The sequence below is a fragment of the Coturnix japonica genome, chromosome 12 (genome assembly GCF_054131305.1).
Source record: "Coturnix japonica strain WE chromosome 12, WE-NBRP24, whole genome shotgun sequence".
Classification (NCBI taxonomy): Eukaryota; Metazoa; Chordata; class Aves; order Galliformes; family Phasianidae; genus Coturnix; species Coturnix japonica.
Genome location: NC_140674.1, coordinates 12,916,753 through 12,940,371, shown reverse-complemented (window position 1 = coordinate 12,940,371; position 23,619 = coordinate 12,916,753). Strand labels below are relative to the sequence as shown.

Sequence of the window (23,619 nt, the reverse complement as noted above, 5' to 3'; positions counted from 1 at the left end):
AGATCACTGCCACTGTAATCTGGGGGCAATACACTGCTAGCAACAGCTTCTTCAGTATCACACTCAGTAAAGCTTAAAAATAAAGGGGGCCGGGAGGGGCCGTGATAAAGGGAGTGAGGTGAAGCCACGCTACGCCAGCAAAGGGAAGAGTCCTCTCTTCAGCTTTCTGATGGAAGCTCCTGCTGTTCTAATGGAATCTTATCCAGGGAAAATAAATCTTTAATTAAAGAATGCTACAAACAAGCACAATGGGGTTTTTCTGTGGGAAAACCAACCCTACTGCAGTTTCTAAAGCTCTTGGTTGAACAGAGGGCAGCAGCAGCATCCCCACACGGCGCTGAAGTCTGCATTCCTAAAATTCCCCCATGCATGCAGACATGCCTGGAGAAGGCTGCTGAGTAAGTAGCTCAAGGGTTATTAGCTGAGAGTTCAGGTTCAGATCTGCCACAGGACAGAGGTCAGGGCTCCTCATTCCTCCTGGGCTTTTCCTGTGAATGTCTTCAAGCATCCTCAACCTTATACCCTCAATGTCCTTTTCTCCACCCACCACCACACTGAGCAATTTTGCATTCCTCCCGTTGTTAAAACCCAAGTAAGTGCTGTAAGGTCTCTAGGGCAGAAGTGCAGGAGGTACATGCTGCAGCAGTCTCCTGGGAGGTCTCAGGAAAACAGAAGGTTAGTGTTAATGCAGCAGGAATCAACAAGCCCTCTTGTTTCTTATTCCAAAGTGAAGACAAAGGTAAGGTTTGTTCAGCTAGGCAGTACTGCCAAGCCTTGCAAGGGAAGCAGAAAAAGACGTGGACATTTTCTTACTTTGTTTTGGACCTCATCTCTTGAAACAGTGCACATGGGAGTATTTCATAGAGGAAAAAAACCATCACCAAAAATTGGAAATGCAGAACAAAAATACTTGGAAGTGATCTACACCTGTCCAGTAATACTGCTCTTTTAGAGGGGAAAGGGAAGCAGGAAGAAGGGGAAAAGAGGAAACAAAATAGAACACTTTCAGCTTATTTCTCCTAATTTCAAAATGGGAAAGAGTCACTAAATCTTTCAGAGTTTTAGAGCAGAAATGAAATTGAAACAAACATCTTATTTATGGGAATATTTACAAAAAAATATGGCACACCAACACAGGAAAAAGCAGAGCTGAAATGCACCAGGGAAACCTAGCCATAAAGCAATAAAAATGAAAGAAGGCCCCTGAATTCCCCATGCTTCCAGCAATAAAGCACAAACAACAAATGGAGGAAAGGACCTGCAAAAGGAGAGACTTAATTCTTGTTATTTGGTACTTCTCTCTTTGCTAGTCAAATTGCACAACCCTTTCCTTTAAGCTATCGTATGCAATGTTTAATAGGAGCATTTTCAGCCACAAGACTCTGAGCTGTATTTGGCAGCTATATTGCTAATAATAAGCTGTTAGAATATCTTGCTTCTTCAGCTTATCAACTCCCTTAAACAATGCCTTGTGGCAGAAGCCAAGGTGCTGTGTGACCAGGAAATAGGTAGTTTTGGAGATAACTCCACAGACAACAGCTCAGTCAGTCACTTTGAGTGATGCCACCTACCAATCTGCACATTAACTTCAAAGGGAAAATTAGCATATCAGGGCTACTGAAAGAAGTCATCACCTGCAAGAAACATGCTGTTCTCCTATACGCTTCTAGCTGAAGGAAATGCTGTAGCAATATGATAGTTCTGATCTCAGAATGCACCGCTACTTCCCTGTGTAATTGGGTCACTAAGAGGCTAATGGTGTTCCTGCCCTTATGACCACTTATATGAAAGTCATAATTGATGCTGTTCTTCCAGAATCAGTTTCAGGTCAGACATGCAAAAGAGAAAGTATCCAAATGGTTAGATAAAGAGGCAATGCAGAAATGGCAGCTGGTTATGGCTAAGCTTCAAGAATTAGAATGAAAGTTATTACCACAAAGAACCAGGCCTCATTTTACCAAGGCTACTAATTACCTGCCTCCAAAGTAAACCCCTAGAAGTAGGTTACTGTATAACCTAATAAAAAGGGATGCTTATTTTCTTGTCCCTTTACTGAGACACTAAAAAGAGATGCCATTCTCTCAAATAAAAATTGGAATCAATCCCACCCAGTTCAAAAACACAGATGTATCAAACTCCTCGTCACTAGATATACACACAAAGTGTCGAGGCAGAAAGGAAGCCAAAGTCCAGAGAGACTAGATCCACACCAACCAAGTATTACTCCATGCTTGGGACGCAGGATGGTGAACAACGGACATAAGATCTCCAGTATCTCCCATAACATCTTATCTGGCAATAAGCCACCCACCAGGCTCTATCCTCCCCCTCCAGCAGTTACTGGATCTAGAGAAACATGGACCAATGCCCATATAGAGAGCATCCTAAACTCCCTTTGGCACATGCTCTGGTAATGCAGCATCATCAGAAATGATGGATGTTTATTCTTCTGAGCTGCTGAGGCCATTAGCACAGAGAGCCACTGGAGATGGTATTACCCAAGGCCTTACACAAGCACAGAGAGATCCACTTAATGTATCAACATCTTTGCTAACTTGATAGATTCTCTGACTACTATCCACCAAATGTAAGTCTGCATATCTGTAGCATGTTACTTACAAGTCCCCTGCATGATTTTCTTAATAGTACCACATGACTTGAGAATAGCCAAATTTCTGTGCAAACAGGGGTATTTGCAAATACTTAGAGTCTTCAGGAAGAAAGATCCAGTGCCTGTACTGAATATTTCTGTCATCAGCTTCAGTTAAGGCTGAAAAATAAAAGCCTTGTCCCAACTGCAATGAAAGGTCCCCCTGGGCAGGGAGAAGAGTGACTCTTCTCAGAGAACATTTGCAACTCAGCTGAATTAGTTAATGTGCATTGAACACTCTGAAAATTGTGAAGTAGTATATAAATGGCAATGATTCTTATTTATTATTGTTTCGGTGCACAACAGCGGAAAGCAGTGCCATTTACGGATGCAAATTAAGAACAACAGGAGGTCTATCACCATGTTGGGGGTCGGGGGATTTTATTCATTTCTCTCCTCACTTTTATAAGAGTCCCTTCTATAGAGCTCCTATGATCCCTGCCAAGCAGGGCTGGCCTCAGCCCAGTGCAGATCTGCCAACAGGGGATGAAAACTCCACCTGCAAACCTCAGCAGTATCACCTCTCAACACTACAATCCAAAGCACTGTCATCAGTGCCCTTGAATACCACAATGCTTTCACTTGAATTGTTTGTTTGTGGCAAAGTGAGACAAAAACAAATAAAGGCATTTATACATTTTCAAGGTACCTGGTTAGTTAAAAATTGCGAGCTCAGAGTGACACATGCTTGTAACTTCAATGTCTCCAGCTCTGACTTAAGGTATGCTACGTGCTTATGTAGCACTTACAACATCCCATTCTCAACATAATTAAAATAACTGCAGAGACAGTCGTTCTTTGGTATTACAAGCCTGTCAAAGTGGCTATTTTCAGTATAATGTGTCTGCCTCACTTGAACGCGTTACACATTCATAAAGTTCAGAGGACACTGAGGAAACCTAGGAGTACAGAGTCAAGCTTTAACAGAGAGCATATAAAAGATCATATCTGATATATGCTTGTTCAAATTCTAATAGCACTTTTTTCCTCAATACTGCACTTAGATGTGCATTACAGCTTGCACACAGGAAAAGAGAAAAAGCTTTTAATTCAAACAGTACAGCTTGTTCAGATATGCTGCATTTGCAGAGAGACTTGCACTGCTTTTACCTTCTTGAAGTGAGTGACTGCTTACTCAGTTTCCCTGTCTATGAAATACAGAGATTTCAGCAAGTTAAACATGGAAGGCCTAATACCAAGGGGCCAATATCAGCACTTGATCTGCCATTCACCACACTGCATGCAACTTTCAAAAGGCAAATTGCAGACACAGAAGGCAACAGAGCCCCTGAAGAGTTGTTACAGCAACGTTCCCTCCTCTATTTGCAAAGCTGCAAATTGTTTTATGAATACCATTCAAACAAAAGTTTTAAATAAACATCCATTCCCTGTCTATGCTGGAGGAGAAGCAAGACCCACTGGTTACATGGCAGGGTCTGACCACTGCAGAGCAGCTGTGCATCTATACCGGCATACAGACCTGCACCCACACCCAGGCTTCATAATTTGCAAAGGAAGAAGCATGCTTAAAAGTAGATTAGGATATTTCCTCCTCTTCCCAGGAGTTGCCTTTTTTCATTTGAATGCATTCAGCTGGCTCCCTTGTTTTCACTCAACTTCAGATTCCTCAGTGCACCCAGCAATGCTGTACAATCACATTCAAGAGTGGCAATGTACAAAAAGAGTTTACACGAATCGGTCTCAAAGTACCTACAAGGGCCTGCACACTCCTGCAGAATGCCCTCTAGAACAGGGTCCTGTCACACCGAGCCAGGGACAGAGATCAGAGTTATCAGCTTTGACACTCAGCAGGAATGTGTCACGAAGGATTAAATCATTGTATCATGAAGTGTCAGCAAGTGCAGCTTTCCTGCTGCTCTACCACTAAGTTACACATTAATTAGTGAGGTACAAAACAACACAAAGTATCTCCAAGCACCGGTCCTATGGACGTCTCCATCTCCAAGCTCAGCCAGAGCTATTAGCACAGGACTCTTTTCCAAGAGGAGTTCCATTGTGTCCCAGATCAGCCAAAGCATCGCCAAGAGACCCATTAAAATGCAAAGTGTAGAAGCCTAAAGGGAAAAGTACAGAAGTTGATTACAGCGTTTGACTTTATATTTTTAATACTTGTGTAACAGATCCCTTCCTCAGAAACTCAGTGTTTGATTTTCTAAACAAGGTCATACATGCATCACTGAATAAAAGCATCCTTTCTTGAGACAGGTGTGGAACAGCACCCAGCAACATGAACAGAAGAGCTGAAATAAGTCATCACAGAACAGAAAAACCTCAAAGCCTAACAGTCTTTGCAACAAAGCAAAAACGAACATACTTATTTCTGGATGCAACTACTGAGAAGTGTTGCTATTCAGCAATCGTGGACCAAATCACATACTCTTACAAATCACATCTCTTACTGCTACTCAGGAGAATTTCTACCTTCATCTGTCAGGCATTTTCCCTTGGTTTCTGCCTCAAACTGCTGCCTTCTACTGCTTGTCATTGCCAGACTTTGGCAAGTTACATCAGCAGAGATCCTCTATTCTTTAAACTAATTTCTCAGAGCATTGGGATTCCTTCAGTATAAAATAAGATTACTTGCTAGAACTGCCTAACTGGGTCAGGCTGTAATGCCTCTCCTAGTAGCAGAGCTGCACTTGATCTCAAAGCCACTGCTAGAGCAACACACAACAGAGCAACCATCCACCTTCACCACTTGAAGACTTTCTGAAACTTGGCTCTCAAAAACAGGCTTCCATTTCCAGCTGTAACCTCAGAGTGTTGTAGGGTTGAACCATTCTGAGATAAAGAATAGTGACACCACAGTGCTCCATATTCACCACCATACCACCTCTCACCACTTTTGAAGCACGGGCGACGGGGAATTCTTCTGGCATTACTGAGGTCCCATCATGTATCATTAGACACAGAAACTGGCACAGAGCTGTGATAATTTGGGGACAGCTTAAAATGGAGCATAAGTGTCTGGACTCTGTGTTTAGCACCCAGCGTGTTTTTCTTAGGGTGAAATCCACTTGTACAAGCTGAAAGCACCCAGTTCTGTGCAAACACTACGGTATTAATCATTTTCTGAGTAAAATCACACTGTCCAACATGAAATATAATGCATTAACAGGATTGTTACAACTTACTTTGCATCAAGTATCTTTCAAAAGTCAAATATACTGGGGGAAAGGGAATTGATCATTCTTAAACTGAATGCTACAGCAGATGGTAATTCCCTTATAACCAGAAAGCCATTTCCAGAAATGGTGCTTCAAAAGAATTTTTACAAGTTTATCTGATGAAAGAGCACATAACGCAGGGACCTTTCAGGTTGGCCGAACTACTAATCCACTCAGTCGAGGACAACTTCTAGTTGCAGTAAGAGGAATACAGCAGAGCAGTGGAAATGAAACCATACATTTTGGTTTCATATTATTTAATTTGGTTTCTAATTATAATATAATATAATTATTATATTATTATATTATAATTATAATATAATATATAATTATATTATATATAATTATAATATAAATATAATATAATATAATAATTATTTTATTTGGTTTCATACATATTAAGAGTTCTCTTAATAGAAGGAAGGGAAAATCCATAGCAGCATCTGTCCATTGGAACATCTGGTGCTAAAGATTTATTCTGAATGCCTCACAAGCCACCTTCCAGTTGCACTGGCTAAGAAAGAAGCCAAACCCTGTATTTCTGTTAGTAAGATGGTAAGACAGAATTGTGCTAAAAGAAGTTACAAAACTTCACTGGATATAAAATTCATAGTAAGGGTGGGGAACCTATAAAGTATCCTGCAGGTTATAATAAAGCTTCACTTTATTTTTATCCTATCTCAGAAGGGATAATATCTTGTAAAACTTATTCAGTTCTTAAGCCTTACTGTAGCAAATAAGCTACAGCTTGTTTCCCTAATTAGCACCCACACAACCCAAAGATCAGATTCATACACTATCATCACCCAGAAATACCTAATGGACTTAGTGGCATACCACTTAGTCTCTAAGAGAACTGAGAAATTCATGCCAAAATCTGTATCTGCAGCTGCCAACACAGGGTCTCATGCAGACACGCTTGGAGTTCCACTGTCACCTGGCACTATTCATGCTGAAGCAGCCCTAGGAAGTGAAGTTCCACTGACTGGAGGTAGGAGCTACCACAAAAGATTTGTATAATTTTGAGATTCCCTTCAAGAGGCCCAGGCAGGCAGGACTGAGGATTGATTAATCTTAGTCTCCCCTAGCATGGACTCTTTCTACAGGTGGTTCTGGGTCTCCAAGAACACATCTGTCAATTAAATCACCAAAGCTAAAATAAAACATGCCCCCCAGCCTTCCTAAGCAGTGTTGTATTTGCCTTTATTTAGCTTCACCTACAGCCAGCTGCCTACAAGAAAGCTGAACAACTGGTTTCTAACTAGAATTCATGCAAAGTCATGTGGAATAAAAAAGGAAAAGTCAAAAACCCAACAACTCACGTATCCTGGTTACCATCCTCCACTATAATTATAAAATTGCCCTTAAAACATAATTGCATAATTGGGCTTGGCAAGCATTCACCCAGATCTTCTACAAATATTTCCACAGACTGAAGGAACAGGCGGTGGGCAGTCTGACAAGCCTGCCATGAGAATTCATGCCCTTAGGACATGTTCCTTGCTATTACACTAAATACTTTGCATCACAGCCTAATGTTTCAAAACAGTAGTTGAGCAAGTGAAGTACCAGCGTCTTAAAACAAATTAAGAGAAACATTTTCAAGCTATTTTCACTGCACACAGGGAGCAACTCCCTTGAACAAAAAGACAGAGGTGGCTAAAGGCCCCTCACTACAAGAAAGACATTGAGGCTTTGGAGTGTGCTCAGAGAGGGGCAGCAGAGCTGCGAAGGGTCTGGAACAAAATAGGGAGCAACTGAAGGAATTGGGATTATTCAGTCTGGAGAAAAGAAGCTTCAGAGGAGATCTTATTGCTCTCTACAACTCCCTGACAGGAGGCTGTGGAGAGATGGGGATCAGCTTCTTCTCACAGGTGACAGCAAAAGGACAAGGGGGAATGGCATTAAGTTGTGCTAGGGGAGGTTCAGATTGGATATTAGGAGGAATTGCTTCTCAGAAAGAGTAGTGATGCACTGGCACAGGCTGCCCAGGGAGGTGGGGGAGTCACTGTCCCTGGAGGTGGTCAAGAACCATGGGGATGTGGTTCATAAGGACTTGGTTAAGTAGGCAATAAACAGGTGGTAGGTGGACGGTTGGACTAGATGATCTTAGTGTTCTTTTCCAACTTGTCTAATTCTATGGATTCTTTCTAACTGGTAACAGAAAGAATTCAACTTAGGTGAAATTGGTTGACTTCTGACAGAGCTAAATGAAAGACACTGATACCTTGTGATGTATACATCACAAGCATGGCAGCCCATCCCTTAAAAAATGAAATACAGCCTCAAATACAAGTACAGAAATGTGAACTGGAGGGAGAGGGGACTGAACAGAAGCCAGAAATTAAATCTGCATTACAGTAGGGTTGTTTTTAACAGCTGTGCATTATGCATTCAGCAGCACAGGGAATGCCAGCAGGGAGCCATTATTAACATAGCCCTCAGTGTGCAGTGTGCTCCTATAACCATTGGCCTCTCTTGAGAAAAGGTGTGCACACACAAAAGGTTTAACCCTAGAGAGATCGTTTCAATCCTGTTGCTATTTCATCAGCTCAGTGCCACAAAAGAAACCAGAGAATTTCTCTGATTTATCATAGACAAGCAGGTAACAATTCCAACAATACATGAAATCTAGTCTACAATAGGAGGTTTCATTATCAAGTTGTACCAGGAGGGGCAAAGGGAAAAAATATGTCCACAAATTGCTGCAACATAGTCACTCTATCAGTGTTATTCTGATACACAGACCTCCAGTACTGTGGAGGCCATGAAATGCCTCTCTTGTAGAAGACACCACTGAAAAGGAGAATCATCAGACTGAGGAGCCAGGAAATGCTCTCAGCAGGCTCACCACACTCCTCTATCAGGTGCTGATGGGAGCTCACTCTCTATCCTGTCAACAGCTCCAAGTGGCAGCGGGCTGCCAAGAGCTGTGCTGAGGTGGGCAGCTTTGGTCCTACATAACTAATGTGCACTCACCAAAGAGACAAAAAGATACACCAGAGGCCTTCAAAAGAAACACCAATTTGTGCCAGCTTGAACCTGTCTTTTCCCTCATTTGAGGGACAGAGGGCATTGAGAGGAAAGAGAAGGGCACAAAGTGCCCTGAGCATTCCTGTTCTGACTCTACAGAGAAGTCACTGTCTCATGACAGGAAAAAAAACACCAGCACAAAGGGCTGGAGAACTGCTCTAGACCACTGAACATCATTGTGTGCCCTTAGAAGACACAGCTCTGTGTGGTCTGTATCCATCCATACCCCCTTGCTCTCTTTTTCTCAGCTTCTCTCATTAAGAAGTAAAATGTAAGAGTCAATATCTCTAATAACGTGAGCTGCTGTGAGTTAGCAATAGCACTGGAAATATCAAGAGGTTATTTAATATGCAATGTTCTCGTTCCCAAGAGCAGAATGTTTCTTTCTTTCTTTTTAAAGCCTAGCACAGCTGTGCTTTACAACACTTTTTTATATAGGTGCTGAACAGAAAGGTATTCTTTATTAATTCCAGGAGTACTTGCACTGCAGGAACAATGCTCTCAAGATCAGGCACCCCTAAAAGGTTTTGCAATATCAGTACTATGCACCACTCATCACCACTGCAGCAAATGCTTTAAAAATCTAAATATCATTGGTAGCAACATCATCATTTGATAAGAATACTCCTTTATCACTTCTTAAGCACAGAAAAGCAGCCACAGTCAGAATAAGTGATGAGCTCCTTTCATGACTGGCAGACAGAGACTCAGTCTCCTCGTCAATCCCAGCCAGCCTGTTGTGCAGAACACAAGGCCCTCTTCCCTCAACTCCTTTTCTTGATTAATACAGCCTTCCCCTTTGAGACTCAGTCATACCTGTGCTGAGGAGACAAGTAATTACCAGGCAGAGGGAAGTCACCCAGCACAGACACCAAAAGACACCTGTTGTTTCAGTGGAGGGTGTCAGCAAGACCATATGGTCTTGGTGATTAAGTATGGGATGCCCAGGAATTGCCCGCATTCAGAAAATACTCAATTCCCTCACCAGACAGCCAGGTCATTTACAGCCCTATTTTGATGCACGGGGCACAAGATTTTGGACAAAGGTATGGCAAGCAGCATAATTTTATCTCTCTATAATTTTATCATAGCACAGCTCTTGAGATCTCCCATCATTCTGTCACTAAGAGCCAGGTTAAGGCAGCATACAGAGAAAAAATAGTTAATATGAAAAGGAAGTAAAGATCTGAGCTAGAGGACAAGCCACACGGAGTGCAAGCATCAGAGAATCTGTGCAAAGTCTTCTTGCCTATCATTCATCCACAAATTATGCACCACTGTAATTAAATCAGGAAAGCTACGTTTAATTTTCCTATCATCACCCGATGAGATAAGAGCAGTACGTATGGGAGGGATCGGGCACAGGGGAAAGAGCTATTTATTAATAAGTTAAATCATTTTAGATTTAAGAGCCTCTCTGGCTAAAAAGGGTCTGATCTACAAGCACAGCTTCTGTGTCTAAAGCAGACGAGTGAGACACCCCATCTCCATTTCTGTCCTGGGCATGGTCCTGAGGTCTTGTCTTTCTTTCAGAAGCAAATTGCATTGCTAACTGTGAGGCGTAACTTAGACAGAAATATAGCTACTGCTTAAACCCAGCTTTAGTCTAGATACTTAAAACTAAACGCTCTTCTCCCACCAATAACATTAACAAACAGCCACATTAATTTATGCTGTTTGTAACAGACTAAGGCTCTCTATTTTCATGATAGCAAGACCTCAGAGTGCACTTACAGAAACATGAGGTACACTACAACCTGTTCTTCTGTCTTCCCTTTATTACCTTTTCCTGCCAGTAAGACAGGAAAACATGCTGTGGTCTCTGACCCTTGCAAAGACGAGCAGCACTTTAGCAGGACCACATAAAGCCGTTTCTACCCATCAGCCACACACTGAGAACTGCTGTTCTCCCAGCTCTCTGTCCTTCGCTTCATCTTGCCCAGACCTGCTTCCTCAGCCAGTTATTTAAAGCCCTGATTGAAAAATGCATCAGATTATAATAGTGGATGACCTCTACAGGATGGGGTTTTCACTAAGAAAAATGCTATGGACTTTGTTGCAACCAGGGCTTCACCACACAGCTTTTTTAAAACAGGAAGGGAAAAATATTTATAACAGCAACTATAAATATACATGCTACCGACTTTTCAACTTGTTGTCCTTGTTCTCAAGCTAAATTTAGTCTGTTGTATCCTGTCCAACCCTTGGTGAAAAAGCAGTACATACACAAAGTTGTGCAAATCCCAAAGCAGGCAATTACCTGAGCACCTTACCAGATAACCAGCTGGATGGGTAGATGCTCACTTAATGAGCATAGGTATGCTCATGGCTACCAAGAAAGTGGTCTATTTCTGGGATGGGATACCCCCACGATAGAGCAGATAATTATTATTGCAGGATAACGGCAATTATTATAGGATAGCTCTGTGCTTCTGAATGAGAAAAGCGATGCAGGTTATTCACTCACAGACCATACATCAGGCTTCAGGAGTCTGTGGGAGCCTCTGAGCCACAAAGAACCCCTCTCTGCCCACACCTGCCAATTAATCACGTTCTTATTTTACGCACAGAAATGTTTTGGATACTGAGACACATCTGGCAGAATGATTAAAGTCCAGGCTGCCCATAAAAGAGCATCCTTTTGTATCCCAAGGGCTCACATTCATGAGTGATTTCTTAGTCAAAACAAGGTAAATATTTATCAGGAAATTAACACCTGGAGAATCAGAGCTGTTAGTCATTATACTGCTAATCTTAATAAGCCTTAGTCATGCCAGAGCCCAGGCGATTCCTGCAAGGGCCAGCACCTTTTTCCCCCACTTTAAGGATCCCTGCCTGCGATGCAAAGTTTCACGCAGATGAGGACTCCCAGCCACAACCCAACTTGCTCCACTCGCAGCAAGTTTTGCAACTGAAGCAAGAAACGCAGTTCAGAGGATGCTCCTCTACAAGCACCCGCCGGTCTAATAACACCCTAAGAAATAAACACGTTAAATAAATCTGCGTTTCCGACATCCTTGATAGCTGGGGTAAAAACAATAAAGGCTCGGGCTCGCTTCGCTTCCAGCCCTGAGGGCTCACCGTGATTCTCCAGCACCGGCCAGCTCTGCGACCTAGCCTTTCCTCTCTGCTTATAAATATACCGCTGCTAAAGGGTAGGTGAGCGGACAGGGAAAAACAGCGTCTCGGAGGCGCTCTCTGCGGCCCCCGGAGCCCCCGCGGCGGGGACACGCTCCGCGGTGCCGCACCGCCCGGAGCCCTGCGCCGAGGTCCCGCCGGCATCGCCCCCGCCCCGCACGGTCCCTGCCCTACCCAGCATGGAGAAGATGAAGTCCTTCGCCGTGTGGATCTCCAGGGCACGCTGGTCATCGTACTCCCTCTGGTCGTGCTTGGTGAATTCCTGAATGAGTTTATTCAATTCCTCTACCCTGGCTCCCGATCGGAAATCCAGCTCCGGGAAGGGCGGTTTGCTGTTGGTGCCGGCGGACCCTGCCTTGCTGGCGAGAGGCGCCGCCATCTTCATGCAAAAAAAAAAAAAAAAAAAAAAAAAAAAAAGGGAGAGGAGGAGAAAAAAAAAATAAAAAAATAAAAGAACAACGTTGCGATGGAAGAACGCGACCCGCAGCGCAGCGGCAAGCCCGGACGCGGGGCTGCCTGCGGGGCCCGGGAGGCGCGGAGGGCGCCGGGCGCCGCGATCAACAAGCGGCAGCGCTGCTGCGCCCCCGCCCGCGGCACCGCGGAGCCGCCCGCCGCCGCGCTGGGGGCCGGGCCGGGCGGTGCGGGGCCGCCTGCTGCCGGGGGGGCTCGATGTTCCGCGGCGTCACGGCGGGGCGGGTGCGGAGGCTGCGGGCGCAGCTCCGGAGCGGGATGAAAGCCGCCTTTCTTTGCTTTGCTTTCTTTTTTTTTCTTTTTTGATTTAAATTTAATTATCAACTCCAACAAAAGCCGTGTCCTGCAAGTGGATTAATAACCGCCTTGCAACTCTGCTCTTCCCGCATGCTCCCAAAGGCGTTCTGCATTTGTTCTCTTTTGGCTTCATAAGGTGTATACATGTACATACACACACATGTATGTATACACGCTCATACATATATATATATATGAGATAATACTACTGTATGTTTCGGGGCAGTAACCAAGACAAAGTGTCCTCACTGCTGCTCTGGTGACCAGCCCTGAGAGCCACACAAAGAGCAGGAGGAGAGATGGGGTATCACAAGACCTACAGGTCCGTGTCAAAGAGCCCAGACTTCCTATCCCCACCCATTCTCCCATTGTCAAGGCAGCATGCTTTTCTTTTGTATGTTTTTAATGCTTAATAACTGTTCAACCTGAAGTGTTTCTCTCCCTTTAGCCTGCTCTTCTGTGCACTGTCCCATCATTGAGCATACATAGCATGATCCATTATTTACCTTCACTTATCCACTGGAAGGACACTCTTCCAGCTCAGGAAGCATACAAATACATTGTTAGCCTTCCACTGGGCACTTCAGATGCTGAGGCACTCATGCAAACTGCTTCAATAAGTACTGTCCTCTGAAGCTTCTTGGCAGAAAACAAAACCTCCAGCTCACTCAAAAGGTGGAATACCTCTAGCAAATTTAGGAGCGAGGCATTCAGAGAAAAAACAGGCAGGTGGAACTAAGCCCGGTGAGAAGCATTCACAGGCTGGTTTCCCTGATGTGTGGTGAATGCAGATGTAAGTGTGCAGAGCTGTGCACAGAGAGGGAGCCTGGTTCCACTGGACCACTTGTCTTGATCAGAAATTGGAGCAGGCTCAGCACCTCTTGTGGTAGGATCTGATCTGAAACAAGAATGAAAATCAAGGGTAGATTTGGACCCTGTAACATAAACCACAGCCTTTCCAAAGGACAACAGGCAATGCCTGTGGCTTTGTCTTGTCACTGCTCACAGCTTCTGAGGCACTGATGCGCTCATTATCTAGGAAATGATGTCCCCAAGGTAAAGGTAGGAGTGCCTGTGTGCAGGCACATGCCCTCTGCTGGGTTCTGAGGCCCTATTGTGCTCAGAGCTGCACGCAGCCCACTCTGACACATGTCGCCTTCATTCACCCTTTGAGCCTTTGATGATCATCTGAGCTGACACATGAGCCTCTGACCAGCACCCTACCCAGCAAAGCCCACAGATAAAACCAGTCCACTTCTAGCATTAACACAACAGGGTCCAAAAGGCAAAGCGGCCATCAGCGCTGCTCTGTGATGATGGCCTGCCCTGCAAGGTGAGTTCTACCAACCTCAATTACCTGCATGCTACCCGGCTGCAGCCCTGGGTGAGCTCTCAGGACCTCTCGCTTCCAGCCCTCAGTTTTTGGAATCCCTGTTGCCGCGGTTCTGCAGCATTTTTGGCTGGGGTGACAATGTCGTGCAGGCAAACAGCTCCCTCTGGTGATAACACCTCTCCCCATTACCAGCATGCACAGATGTCACATTAACTTCTGAACCCCAACCACACTAAGACCTTCCATTTTGCCTTGCCCATCAATGAAGGGCATCCCAAGTCCCATGTGCTGCTGTGAAAATTTATAGCTGTGTGTGGGGACCCTTGTTGCAGTTTTGTGTAGTGCAATCCTCTAGCTGCTACGACACACACCATTGGCACCGCTTGGCAAAGAAGCTGGACATACTGATAGAAGCTACACTTCTCACTGCCAGCTCTCCTGCCTCATCTCTTTGAAGCCAATGCTCTCCACAGGCTCTGAGGACAAGGCATCTTTCTCCTACTATCATGTATTAGTTGCTGCATTGTATTTCTATACTGGAACTTCCAGTATTTTCTTCATGAGCATTCTGTCTCAGACGTAGCCTTTCCGTGGGCAACATCCAAATGATCAGAGAGACTCTCTCACCCACATCAAAGTCAGACATACTTCCATTCCCCTTTTCCCCCTCTTTATTTAAAATGATTCAGTCCCATTTGCCAGTAGCTTTTGTGGCTGGCTTTGCCTGAGTTTACAGAAAACACCAAGTGCTTCAGAAATAATGGATGCTGGAAGCAATGGAGATCTCAGTTTCTTTGCCTTTTTTAATAGCTCCTCTGCTTGGAGTTGCTATCACCTTTACATTTCCAGGAGGTTTCCATTACCCAAGGATGTCAGCTGCTTCACGTTTCTTTCTCATCTTGTGCTTGTTGCGGAGACCCAAAGCATGTGGTTCATTTAGTGTTTGAGCTCAAACCAAAAGCATTCACCAAGAGCAGCACTGAGCAAGCTGTTTTCATTTTCTTTGAGTGTCTCAGATCAGTGCTGCACATCTCTATCCCCACCTCACTGCTACCTGAATGTTTCCTTACTTACGATACAAAGAGCCTTCTTACTGTCTTCTATGGGAACCTTTGATGGGCTTGGGTGCCTCAGTGGCAAGTGGGATCCACCCCACTGTTATATGCTTGTTAATACCCTTGTAACTGCATCAGCTTGCAATTCTATCTCAGCACATCAGTACAATTTAAGATCTCTGAATAAATACACAGTTAATACAAGTCTTACGTAAATCAAGCACTGGGGATTATTTGAGCAAATAAATGAGAATGAGATTGCAAATATAGTTGGCCAGGAGCTTTTCTACCAAATCTTTTTTTCTTTCTGAAATGGAACTTTCTATGGAAATGTTTCAGCATCTTCAGTGTTCTTCCTGTGGGCATCACTTACAGCCTAGGAGGAATTTGTGGCCCTTCTACCCCACTGGGCACAAAACTTCCCAGTATTGGTATTCACCTTCTTTGGAGTAGGACTGAATATCCTGCCCACTACACCATTCCTTCCTGCACTGGAAGCTGTGCCCTCTCTCTCACATCTACCTCTCCTTCCTCCTATGCTCCTTCTCTTTCTTCCAAAGTACCCTCCTCCTTTTCTCTCGCAGAACAGATATCCTCTTTTCTGTCCAGTGCCGCTTCCAGCACTTAGCAATAGAATGTGCCAAAGAGAAATGAATCAAAAAAGAAATAACTGTTCTCACTTCTGTTGCATGACCTGAGACCTCAAAATGCTTCCCACACTTGAGCAGGCTTCACTCAAAAAACTGCTGGACTGCAGGTGAGCATTAATATCATCATCTTAAGACTGGAGACATAGGTCTGCAGTAGCTATGAAGAGCAACTGGCCTGGGGTACCAAGGGAGAAAGACCGGTCAGCCAGGGACTGACCCTTGTGCACCTCACTGAGGTACTGAAAACTGGTAGGGGAAATTAACTGGAGCAAGATCCAGAAATAAGATGGAGCCTCAGAGAAGTCATCTGAGGGTATTCCACTGCATCTGGTAATTATGGCATGACACAGACTGAGCTAGATTCATCTCTCACTTCAACAATACCCAGGTTTTCTGAGGCTAAAAGTAGGCTTGGGAACATCTTTCCTTTCTGTACTTAGCACTGAAGCACCTGCAGCTCAAAGCTTCATGTGGCAGGGGGCTTCAACAGGAACAAAATTACTGCCTGAAGTGCTCCATTTTTCCCAATCTGGTGGCTTCAAATTGTGCCTCATGTTTCTGCAGTATCTCCTAAATAAACTTTGCTTCTGCTCCATGCACCCTAAAATGTTTTCAAAATGGCAAGTACAGACAGCAGCCTAAAGGATACACTAGAGTGGGATCAACAAAAAACAAGTTAAGTGCATACAAAGGGCAAAGAGAAACTTCCAAATGAATTTGGGTTCATGATCTCTCCCCTCGCTCTGCAATTTAAGCTGCATATTTCAAGTAGAAAGGCTTGGAGGAGCTGTAGTGAACATAAAATCATGCAGCCCCATCAAAACACTCCCAAACACTGAAGTTCTGGAGCTTGCAGGGAAATGGTCTCCTGCTCTGCACCCAAGAATTCGCCCTCATCTTTACCCATTTATAAAGTCAACTCCACTTTGGCCTATGGATGCTTCCTGGAGCTGTCTCCACATGGTGAGATGTGTGGTACCAGTTGTGAAATTTAGAATGGATTGTGCTCCGCTCTGCCCCTCTCCAAACACATGGTGTGTCCCAGATGTTCCCTGGGGATTAAGAGAAGCTCCCCCTGCCCCTGTTCCCCCTCCTGTCACCAGAGACTATTTCTCAGTGTCTGGAAATAAACATCCAGGTGGCTTACAGGCACAACTTCCACATGCAGAGGATGATGATAGATGAAAAGCACCCAGAGCATGCTACAGTCTTGAGACAGTTTTAAAGAGGGGTGTGTTACCTTCTTGACAGGCTGAAACTTTTCTTCCAGATTAAAAAATATTTCTCCCCCCTGGGAAGAGTTGTGATCTACATCCTGTCAGCAGAACACGGCATCGAGCCATCCACATGGCACTGGAGCTGTGCTCATTAAAATCTTTTGAAACAATGGCATTGCATCTGTCATAGCCAGCCTCAAAGTATCCATACCCAGGATGCTTATAGCATTTTCTAAAAGAATAGCAGATGCTTAGTGTGAACCCCAAGCTAGAAATGCATCATTGCAGCTCATATAACCACCAAGGCCTTTGAAGCAGAGTCCTGAATCTAAAATAATTTATAACACTGAATGCTTAAAGGTCCCAATCAGATAATTTACTGTTCTCAGTATCTTTAAAAAACAAACAAACAAACACATACACTGGTCATCTGTCTATCTCCTTGTCATTTAACATAATTAATCTGTACAGTGTCACCTTGGAAGCTGATCTAATAAACTTCATAGACACTAAGTCAGTTGGCTCAAGGCCTCTGTAAGTAATACTTCTGCTGCTCATTTCCTTTGTTAGTATTTATTTTCTGTTATTAGTTTACCTATAAAATTTTAATTATCTCAAGTAGCAAAATTTGGATTCAGATCTGAGCAGTGTTGGAAGTTGTGCTGCACTGGAGCAGTACAAGGACATGGCCAGAGCATGAAACATCTGATCCATGTGCATTCCCCCTAAATGGAGAGGATACAAATTGGGTGTTTGGCTTTGGTTTTATATATAATGAATAAATACTGGTGGGGACAAACAGTAAGAGACTCTCCCTTACACATCTACATGGACTATGTATGGCTTGACTGCACTCACTGTGGTTGTTTGTTTTTAGATAATTACACATATTACAGTAGAATCAAAAGCCAGAAATAAGAATCAGGACCTCGTTGTACTGGAAACCAGATATAAACATAACAAAGATTTGATCATTAGCATTCCTATTTCATTTCAGTGTACACTTGGAGATCTCACTCAGCAACTCTCTCCCTACCCAGGAGCTTAGGAAAATCACAGTGCTTGCAGCCATGGATAGATGCAGAGTGAGAAGAACCCATTACCACATTTCTCCCTCATCGCCCTGTTGCTCACAAGGTGGCTGCCAGCAGTAACTTAAACCTGCTCTGCTCTGCAGCTCTAGAGCAGATTTCATCATGGCACTCTTAATGCAGACACTGCCAAATAGCAACCGTCCTTGTGATTTAGACATAATTGCTGCTTCTTTGGAGCCTCATGAAGCAGCAATCCCAGAGCACTGGGTAGTGGCTCCAATCCCCAGTTCCCTGTGTGCCAGGAGCACAGTTCTTACAGCTGTCATAAAGTGGAGGGAAAAAAGTAGGTTTGAAGAAATGCTACATTTCCCTCTAAAAGCATCCACACAGAGAAAGCGAGTACTGAAAGCCAGTAGTCTCTTTCCTATGATTTCCTCCACAATGCTTTTCCTGTTATCCTAATCTGTAACAGATTGCCAAAATGCTGATTCCTCCATCACTTTTCCTTTCTTCAGCATGAAGAGCTAAGAGATTTCCGAGTGTCTTTCTACTAAAATACATTAACAGAATGAAATCCAGGAGACTTGAGCTCTGTAGTGTAAAATTAATGCCCTACTGCACTGACAACCATTGAACATCTGATAACTAGAACTGTCCTTTGGTCTGAGATTATCAAACAATTTTTGTCATGTGGGTAATGTTGGAATATCTGCCACTAAAAAAATCCTCTGTAACATTTTCCTAATTGAATTATCCTCAGAAAAACAAAATAAAACAAAACAGAATTTTAAAATATATATATATATGATTTCTCTATAATCTAATCTGTATATATATAGAATTTCCCTGTGGCCCTTGTTCTGAAAGCTTTGCGTGTTGTCTCCTGAGAAGAAAATCATATTAAGTCACTGCATTTCCCCTTCCATCCCTGGCTATTTCACAGACACAGGCAAATCCTGATATTGTTCCTGTCTTCTTTCTTTCCTATCTTACAGCAAATTCTTGCTGTAAACTCGTAAGAGGTGAATGAGGATGGATGTCTGGACATTTGCTATGACTTCTGTTGTTCTCAGCTCTGCAAACACTTGCATCTGACAGCCTTAGCTGTACTGCTAAAACTCAGGGGAACTGTAGCACAGTGCTGGTGTCAGGCACTGTTCAGCATGTCCCCATCAGGTGGTAGAATAACAAATCTGTTGAAAAGCTTACAACTGCAATCAGCAAGGACTTTTCCTTAGGGGATCATACTCATAGCAACAGAGCAAAAGCAGTTAGCATAAGCAGGAAAGGGAACTGAAATGCTCACCAGAAATGGAAAAGTCCCAGAGCAGATACTGTATAGCCACCACAGTGAGTCCTCTTTGGAAGAGGAGCTCAGCATCATTCCTAAATACACCAAATCCATGACAGCAATCCATCATGCTTTGAATGGAAGAATCCCTCAGGATAAAAAAGAAAAAGGAAAAAAAAGCAAAAAAAGCAAAAAACATAAAAGCAGCTTAAGCAAAACAGATGCCACTGGAGATAGCTTTGCTCCAGGGCTCAGTTCTGGGCACAGCATTCCTGTTACTGTCACTTCCTTGCTGAAGAAATGACATGCGAACCATCTCCACATCAGAAGCTCAATCCCCTGAAGTACCAATGTCATTTAAGGAGACTGTGACTTAAGGAGGTGATCTGGAGGCCTGAGTGCCATGATCACCCTCAGCAAAGGGTGCTCAGGGTCAGGAGGAAATGCAAGGACTTCCATAACAAACTGGAAAGTCATTAAGTAGCACCATAAAGACCCAGCTTACCTCACAGGATACTGTTGGTATCTGAGTGGTGGGAGTGAGGGTGCAGAGCAGAGTTCAACGGTCCCAATTCTGTGATGACTATTATGGGAGAAAGAAGCAGTCTGTTCATGAGGGATCTGTAAGGGAAGTTAAGGGAACAGGTTGCTCAGCCAAAGGAAATAAATAAGGAACTGATCAGTAACTACTGTATAAAACACACAGTCACTACTTCTTGCATGTAAGCTTCCAGGATACGATCAAACACTGTTATCAACAGACAGCATTAGTCCATAAAGCTGTAATCCAAAGTAAAGCTCTTTGCACCTCCCTAGAGCTGGAGAGTTTAGGTAGGAGCAAGGGTCTGCCTGTAGGAACTCCAAGCAGGATCAAAACCTCAGCTTTTTTTCTTCTTCTTTTTTTTTTTTTTTTTTTTTTTTTGCTATGTGTGATGCATTTTCATGGGGTTGTAAGGATGGTCGCTAGTGATTTAACAGCCTTTTTTTCCTATAAACAAGAGCATCGGTCTCTGTTGTCTATTCTTGCTTTTCTTACCCTAATGAGTACGCACTATAAGCAGAGGTGTAAAACATAAATAGAACCTTGTAAGTACTTGTAAGTAAAGACTCTTAGGAATCTTTTATAGGGAAGCCCTATAGACATTAGTAGATAGTGAACACTTTTGTATAGGCATTGTTTTTCCACTAGTCTCTACAATTCAATAGTGAATTACATTCCCGCAATCAAATCCCAGAGGATGATTCAGAAAACCATTAGAAAGGATCTAATTCTCTGTAATTTTCTGCAGTAATTGAGATAAAAGCCTTTCAGGGTGTCCTCTATTACAGTTCATGGGATTTTTCCATGGCAAAATAAATGATCAGTTTAAATTCTCCTTGGTTACTTAAGCAAAGTAAAGCCAGTAAATGCTGGATGCTTATTCAGATAGAATTTTCTTTCATTCCCATGGGAAATTTACTTAATTTTGGGAGACAACAAGGGACAAGGATTAGGTGGGTTGTTTGTGACTTGTACTGAGGGACATTAAACTCTACCTTTTGCTAGAGCCAAACAACCACAGAGGTTTTGCCACTTCTCTTTTCTGGGCTGGCAGGAATTTGTGCTTTGTGAGGTGCTGCACACAGCAGCACTCCATGAACACATGGCTCAGTAATGCAGTGAACTCAGAGCTCTGAGGACCATGGCATGTCTGGACACTTGCAAAGTGCTAATTGAAAGACATGACTATTTTTTTTCCAACCATGTGATTGGAAATCCTTCCGAGGACCAGCTTTTCTCCATGCCTACCTGTATCTTGTCCAGGAAGAAGCAGTAGTTTTCCTAATAGGTTGTACTGAGCTACTGAGAAGCCCAAATGTTTCTTTGTCCCTTTTTGCTATGTTTGCTGCCCATGAGAGGCACTAATGGCCTCTGCAGGGAACTCACTACAGAGCCTTAGGAAGAAGTCACACATATGAGAGAAGGCAGCGTCATAAAAGCCATGGTGACACATGAAAGAACTTAGAGACAAAAATCACTTCGATGCTGTGGTTTGTGGGAGCTCCCCTCGTGAGGCCATGACCTGCATTTTGGACTACATAAAGTCAAGGGTCAAGTCTCTGTGAAATCCTGACCTTGCTGACAACAATAAGAGCTATTTCATTGACTTTCCTGTATTTCTGGTATGAGGGATTTGTCCACAGACCTTCAATTCTATGATTCTATGAGAAGCCCACTCCAGGTAGTGCCCTCTGCCCATCTTAGTGGTTTTCCCTCCAGCCTGCTCCATTCCACCAATCTTTGAGGTTTAACAGCTGCTCACAGTGAAGTAAGAACAACAGCTTCTTCTGGATGGCATTTCTCAGTCCCAGGCTTCTTCAAAGCCAAGAATTTTTATGTCACTGCCCTGTTCACATGCAGCTTACAGCTTGTTTTTCCTCTGAAAATTCAGGGACAAAGCTGGATACAGCATACATCTTTTTAGGTTGTCTTCTCTGATGTTTGGATCTACATCTTTCCCTGTCTAATTATCATCCTCCCAGACACAGTGTAAAAGGAAGCTAACTCTATTCACTGGTACTGTAGACAGTAGGCTCCAGCTGATGATATGAGAAGGTCATTAGAAGCTCGAAGGGCAGTGAGAAGCCATCCTTTGCCTTAAAGAACAGCAGAAGCCTGCAGAAATGACTTATCAATGATCACCATCTCTGATTCCCAGGAGAGTTTTGGAGGTATTAGATGCACTCATCAGTCACAAGACTTCCTGCTGGAATTACCACATTGATTAGCCCTGTGAAAAATAGCTTTCTGCTCTCTCCACTTCAAGCAGATTCTTCCTTTCAGTGCATAGTGCCCTCCTCAACTACATTCCAGAGTGATTTATTTTATCTAGTGGCACACTGCGAATTTTCCTGGTCTAGCATTGATCCCAATGACTTATTTTCCTCCAAAGTGTGAATTTGATTACATCAGTGTCCCAGCTAGTCTAAATCTCAGCCACTTAGCAACAAACTTAAAGTAGGTCACAATGAGTTCAGAAACAAATAGCTTACAAAGCTAAATCTTCAACACGTCAATGGCAGCACTGTATAAGTAAACTGTAAATCCTCACAACACCACTACAAGATGCTATTGTAATACTCCAGAGACAGAGCAAGAACAGAGCACTCTCTGAGCTGTTTCTGCTTTCATTAATTTTGAAGACTTTTGCTCCATGCTTTATGAAATTACCATAACTCATGAACAGTGCTCCTTCATTTGTCATTGGGGTGGGGGAAAGGACATGATGGAAGGTTTTTCATCTTGCTCTGGACTAAATTCTTCTGTGACCTTAGGTAAGCTATTACACTGTGTGTGCCTCCATTTTCCCTCAGCCAAGCAGAGACATTATTTGCTATGCAGAGGAATTGAGTGCTGCTGACCTTAATTCCTTAAACAATCTGCCTACCTCTGAGCTTTCGTTGAGGTTATTTGGGAGCTTTGCTGTGGCTGTTTACTGCAGAGGATACTGTGATGCTCTGACTTCCCCCAGCCTCCCCACATCCCTCTGATAAACTGGAGGATTCAGAGTATCATAAATGCTACTGTGGTCAACAAGCACCACTGACAATTTCTTATTCATGTTCATTTTGTTCATGAGGTCGCCAATGGGTATGAGATATTCATTCCACAATGAATACTTTCCCAGAGACAGAAGTCAGACTGTACTACCATGTTTTTTTCCAGAGGGCTTGTTTCAGCTAGCTGTACAAATATTCATTCTGCTGTAGCCCAACCTTCATAAATCATTTCCTTTTATCTTCACAACCAGGTATTTCATTCCCACGTGACAGTGAGACCTCACATTTTCAAAAGACCTCTGTCCATAGCTGAGGCTTGCCTAGCTGTAGGTGTACCAGAGCTCCCACATTACTCTGTGCACACAATCCTTCAGCAGCTGCTTTACATGAATGAATTTCATTTAAAAAAAAAATAAATAAAAAAAATTAAAAAATGTTTTGAGATTTGGAGTGAAAAGCACTGTGTAAGTGCCTATGGTTATTTTCAATTAACAATATCCAATTCCAAGCACACCATGAATCACAATTTCCCTCTCTCTTCAGAGCCAACATATTAATCCTTTGAAACAAAAATAGCTGCATTTTAATGAGAGCTTAAAAGGGTGAAAGTTCTGCTCCACTACATAGACTGTAATAGATTATTTCTGTGATGTATATCTTCCATCCACTCACTTTAATTTTCCGAATAATATCTGGAGAGCAGCCTGTTTTATCCCTGTCTT

The 23,619-nt window shown here is 43.3% G+C and overlaps 1 protein-coding gene and 1 long non-coding RNA gene across 2 annotated transcripts in view; both read right to left on the bottom strand.

Moving 5' to 3' along the window:
- Positions 1–12,426, bottom strand: part of MB21D2 (Mab-21 domain containing 2) — a 46,997-nt gene extending 34,571 nt beyond the window's left edge. Inside the window, exon 1 of the mRNA XM_015871883.3 lies at positions 12,184–12,426. Coding sequence (XP_015727369.1) covers positions 12,184–12,394 — 211 coding nt within the window. The 5' untranslated portion in view covers positions 12,395–12,426. The remainder of the gene's footprint in view (positions 1–12,183) is intronic.
- A 746-nt stretch (positions 12,427–13,172) lies between these two features.
- LOC146758855 (uncharacterized) lies at positions 13,173–21,296 on the bottom strand. Its single transcript, XR_014933501.1, has 3 exons — positions 21,147–21,296; positions 19,863–19,978; positions 13,173–13,675 (listed from the first exon to the last, which is right to left on the bottom strand). It is a non-coding gene; the product is annotated as an uncharacterized LOC146758855 (long non-coding RNA).
- Between the last annotated feature and the right edge of the window lie 2,323 nt (positions 21,297–23,619).